Source organism: Herpailurus yagouaroundi, unplaced genomic scaffold (genome assembly GCF_014898765.1).
Source record: "Herpailurus yagouaroundi ecotype Mexico unplaced genomic scaffold, PumYag 29, whole genome shotgun sequence".
NCBI classification, from domain to species: Eukaryota; Metazoa; Chordata; class Mammalia; order Carnivora; family Felidae; genus Herpailurus; species Herpailurus yagouaroundi.
Window position 1 is genome coordinate 111,012,707 of NW_024412377.1, and position 5,362 is coordinate 111,018,068.

The following is a 5,362-nucleotide window of genomic DNA, read 5'->3' on the forward strand; positions in this document are numbered from 1 at the left end:
TCGCCGGGGCCGCCCGCGGCGCCGCCGCCGGTGTTGAAGGACGAGTACATGCAGATCTCCCGCTCGCTGCGGGGAAAGGACCAGTAAACGATGCGGCGCTGCACCGGCTCCGGGATGCGCTCGAAGCGCTCCTCCACGCGCTGGAACGGCCACTTCTCCGCCACCTTGCGCGCCGCGATGTCCAGGAGCGACTCGGGGCTCTGGGTCTTACCCGGCGGCAGCAGCCCCAGCGCCGCGCCGCCCCCGCACGCCGCCACAGCCGCACTGCCCGCCCGCTGGCCGGGCCGACAGGCAGAGCTGTAGCCGCCACCCGCTCCTCCACCGCCACTGCTGCCCCCGCCGCCACCGCCGCCGCCCGGCCGGCAGCAGAGCCGTTTCGCGGGAGGAGGCTGCTGTCCGCGCTCCGCCATGACCGCGCCGCTTCTAACCCGACAGCGGAAGTGCTGGGACCCTATAAACGGCACAAGGAAGCGCGACACGCACACGCCGCGGCGACGCCACGCTGCCATCTAGGGCCCGCCGCTCCTTGTACGGGCACGAGAGGCGGGGCCTGCTCCGTGACGTCGGGGTTGAGGCGGGGAACGGATAGGGGGACCTAGGGCCAGGGGCGGGGCCCATGCAAATCGCTGAGCTGAAACATAAATAGAGCACTCCGCGGACACGGGGGTAGCGGGGGCGGCGAGGTTGGGTGCCCGGTGGGTTGTGAGAATGTCAGGCTGCTGTGACGCGGGGGGCGGGGCTCAGGCGGGGTTCCCGCGGGAGGGGACGGGCAGCCGAGCCTGGCCTAAGGTGGGTGGGTCTCTGTGCCCCCTGCCAACTCAACTTCCCCCTCCAATTCCCTGCCGCCCTTTGATGTCCGGCAAGTGAAGACGCGCCTGGTGGGTCTAAAAGCGGAGGGAAGGGGAGTTGGCGGCGGGGGGGACTTGGGGAGAAGAGCCCGGGGAAGGGTCCGGGCTAAATGAGGGGCGGGGCCCGCGAGCCAATGCCCCACCCCCCCACCCCCGTCAGAGCCTGGCCGCCCGGGGAAAAGCCTCTGGGCGGAGGAGGCGCTTTCAAAACAAAGAAATGCGGCGTGGAACCTGAGGGACGGGGGTGGAGAGGAAGGCGGAGGAGGTGCGGCCGAGGCAGCCCCGCTGCCCGCTTCCCCTACAGTCAGCCCAGGGGAACTCCCCCCACCCCCACGCCAGCCGGGACTGCGGCGTTGGGGTAGAGGGAGGAGGCTGCGCTCGGCTGTTTTCCAGTTCACTTTTGCAGACCCGGGTAGGGAAGGAGAGCGGCCACTCAGCTGCCCCGCATGGCTGCAGTGCACCCGTCCCGGATTCCCGTGTCCGCTGTATCCCGGCGGCCGGTCTGGGAGCCGAGCCGGCCAAAGTGTTCCAAAACGCGCAGAGCGCTCGGAACCTGCCCCGCAGCTCTGCGACGCGCGTCCTGAGCTGGCCGTGGCCTCCCGGCCCTAGCGCACTCTCAGCTCGGCGGGCGAAGAAGCTGGCCAGGCCGCTGGCGCGGAGCAGGGAAACTTGAACCGGCTCGCGTCGCCCCCGCGGCCGCGCCGCCGAGACCCAGCTCCAAGCTGGGTGCTCTGCTCGAGGCAGAGGGTACACCGGGGCCGTGGATTTAGCGAACACACATTTGTGAGTACACACGCCACGGACGCGCGCGCACACACACACACACACCACGCGCGCGCGCGCGTACAGCCCCGCCGACTGGAGACGGCGCGTCCCGGCCGCTCGGCGGCGGACGGCGGCTGCTAACGCGCTGGGTGCGCACTTAGGTCGGCCAGGCTCGGCCCCGGGTGCCCGGCTGCCAGGAACCTAGGCACGCCGGACGCTCGCCGTCCTCCCAGCCGCGCTGGCTACTCCCGAACGGCCCTTCCACTCGGGTAAAGGCAGCGAGGGGGGCGGGCGAGCGAAGAGCGCTGCTCGCTGGTACGAGGGCGCCGGCGAAGGCAAAGAGGCGAGTCCCGGGCTGAACGGGGAACCCTGCGGATATTGTTCGCACTCCACAGACCTCGGTCAAATCTGGGTCCAAGCCGCAGACTTAATTAGCGCGTTGGCGACATCTTTACTCTTCGCCCCACCTTGTTTTTACTGTAAATCGTGATACTGATACGGTCGCTATTGTGGGAGATAAACCGTATCTCCTTTGACACTTTCACGTCTTTTAAGGTTATTGGCTGGTGTTACCCACCTGCCTGCTTCATTGCCTGGGTTAAAATGAAAGGAAATAGAGTGGGTCTGAATTTTAAAGAAAATCGCCCACCAAAGGCCAAGGCCCAGGGGACCTCGAACTGCCGGTCTTGGCTCTTAAGTGTGGTCAGGCCTTGAGAAGACCCAGGCTGCAGGTCCCTGGGGGATGGGATGCTGGCAGACTGTCCATCGCTACCTTACTTGTTAGGAAAATTTTGATGACATAATATTTCTGTATATCTGTCTGGTATTTGGGGTGCACCTCTCAATGCTTAGGTAAAGGCCTGAGAAAAAAGCTGGAAGAGAATCTTTATAGGCAAATGGGAGGGGAGGGCTCTTTCCTCTAGTTATTACATTTCTGGATCTATTAAAAATAAAAATAATGTTTAAACTTTTGAAAAACATAGGTGATAGGAAAAAAAGTCGAAAAGTAAAATACAATTTGAGCTCTTCTCAAATACAGTCATGATAAGTCTCAGGCATGTGTAATATTGTGTACATTACCAAGTATTTTCATATGATACACACAGAATCGCTTATCTGGAAAGTAAAAGATGACAAAACAGGTGCCCCTAGACAGGGTAAGTGATTTATTCAGGGTCATAGGATGTGTTAGTGGAAGACATTAATTTATATTGAACAGAAAAATAGACACTTTGGAGGTGCCTAACTTTAGAGATCTCGATTTTGTAATGAACCGAAGAGACTAGATTTCAGGCATCATCCTACGTTGGAGGGATCTAGTTTAATTTAAAAAAAGAATCCAGAGCCACCAGCTCCTCTCAGTTTTCCCTTCTGCAGTAGCTTAAGCTGAAACCACTCTCCCTCTTGAATTGCTCTCCCCTGGTTTCCCTGACACTTTACTGTGGCTCCATCATCTCCAACTTATCTTTCTCTGCTTTGTCTTTGGTTTTCTCCTTCTCCAAACTCTTTAACGTATAATACCCTTCCTTACAGCCTATCCTCGTCCTCTTCTGCATTTTTGGTGACCTACCCCTCGTAGAGTTTCCACCATTCCCATCCCCTAGTAACGGTCTCTGCTTCAGCTCACTTCTTTCTTCCTGGTGCCCGTGGCCACCTCAAATCCAGAGTACCACCTTTCCCTGGAAACCAGGATCTCTTCCTTCCCCTAGACTGGCATTACTGTTGCCGCCTGTTACAGGCCCCCAAGCTTTATGTCTCTTTTCCTTTTCCTGCGACTCCCATGTAGGCTTACTTGCTGTGTTGTCTATCCCAGTCCCTCTTGCTGCTCAATTATTCCGCCTCTTCACTCTGCAGGGCCTCCTCACTGGTATGTCTGTATAACCTTTCCTCCCCCAAATCCTCCTCCACCCAGCTGTTGTGCTTCCTCAAGTACAGTTCTGACTGTGTCACCCTCCTGCTCAAGTTCTTTTAAATGGCTCCGTGCTGCCTATTGGCAAAAGACCAAACTCAGATACGATCTTGACCAAACCCAGCTTTCCAGCCTTATCTCCCATAAAAGCCAATAGCACTTCGAGCTTCCCAACAGGATTTTTCTTATGCTCCAACAGGACTTCTCCCAGTTCCCCCAGAAGTCCTCCTCATTTTCCCACTCCCCACATTTGCTCAGGACAAGTCTACTGCCTATAATGTCTCTCTCTTCCCTTGCAACTTGCCAAATTCCTACCCTTCTTTCAAGGACTTGCTCAAATGCCGCTTCCTCTGGGAAAACCCACCTAGAAGTGTGATCTCTCTCTTCAAGCCCTTCTAACACTTTGGATCTTTCCTATAGCATCTATACCATTCTACCTGGCATCACAGTTATGTTTACACTTGCCTGAGCCATTCACATTCTCTCCCTTCCCTGGTTAGAAATCCTCTGAGGATTGGGATTATGCCTCAGCCATTTCTGTGGCCCCAAGTGCCCAGCACCATACTGCAAGGCTTCTGCCTCCCCAGAGGTTAGCTTTACCCCTGAGCCAAGGAAGAAGTAAGTCACCATATGTTATGATTGGTTGGTACTGTGCCAGCTCTAGTTGTGGGGATATTTACAGTGTTTTCCTGGTGTTCATAGAATTCGTTACTAAATTACTTATAATTACCCTTTTCAAACAGGACCCTACCCCAGGGACTAAATCAGGACTAGAGGCCCCTGATTATGCTCCAATATTTGCCATTAGGCAATGGTAAGAAATAAAAGTACAAAACGTCTACAGCTTCCCAAATGATGTGACTCATCATATCACATCACATATCACATCAGCCACTGTGGTCAGGGGCTAGGCTGACAGGCAAACTTCATTAACAGGACTCCCAGGAACTAAACTGAGAGCCTCAGGGAAGAGGCACTCCCTCCCCCAGCACCAAATCTAGCACCTGCTCTGTGTACTTGGATCCCTACATGGATGTATGGCAAAGGAATTTATTTGAAAGGGGCAGTAGAGTCCTATCCAGAGACCTAGCATGGCACCCTTACCCAGGTAAATTTCTAATTTAAAAATGAAAAATTTGAGGTGCCTGGGGGTTCAGTCGGTTAAGCATCTGACTCTTGATTTCGGCTCAGGTCACACTCTCACAGTTCGTGAGAGCAAGCACCTTGTCAGGCTCTGCACTGACTGTGTGGAGCCTGCTTGAGATTCTCTCTCTCTGCCCCTCCCCTGCTTGCTCAAGTGCACTCTTACACTCGCGCTCTATCTCTCAAAATAAACATTTTAAAAAGTGAAAAAATTGAGTTAAATTCAATAGAGATTTATCAAATTCCTGGAGCAGTGGTTTTCAAAGAGAGAACACTTAGAGTGCACCTGAACATAATGCTGGAGCTGGGAACCATAAATTGACCATCAGTCACTCCCCACATAAGGCTTCTTTACACCCAAGTTTGAAAACTACTCTTTAGTGGCAAGAACTTCACACAGTCCAGTGCTTAGAAGGAAGACTCCAGAAAGAAAAAATGACATTGCCTCATCATTATTGCTAGTCATCTCAGCTAATCGAGGGAATAAGTTACAATCTGGAATTTTGAAAAATAAATCATTACATCTCGACATACACAAAATGATCAGGTTAACAATTTGCTTACAAATAAATTTGCTTTATATTTTATAATTTGGAGAGGTGCCTGGTGGCTTAATCAGTAGAACATGTGACTTGATTTTGGGGTTGTGAGTTTAAGCCACTTGTTGGGTGTGGAGATTACTTAAAAATTAAAGTCT

At 54.0% G+C, this 5,362-nt stretch overlaps 1 protein-coding gene across 1 annotated transcript in view; it reads right to left on the minus strand.

The window, feature by feature from the left end:
* Positions 1–433, minus strand: part of ZSWIM6 (zinc finger SWIM-type containing 6) — a 198,894-nt gene extending 198,461 nt beyond the window's left edge. The window contains exon 1 of the mRNA XM_040493311.1: positions 5–433. Coding sequence (XP_040349245.1) covers positions 5–410 — 406 coding nt within the window. The 5' untranslated portion in view covers positions 411–433. The remainder of the gene's footprint in view (positions 1–4) is intronic.
* Positions 434–5,362: the final 4,929 nt, after the last annotated feature.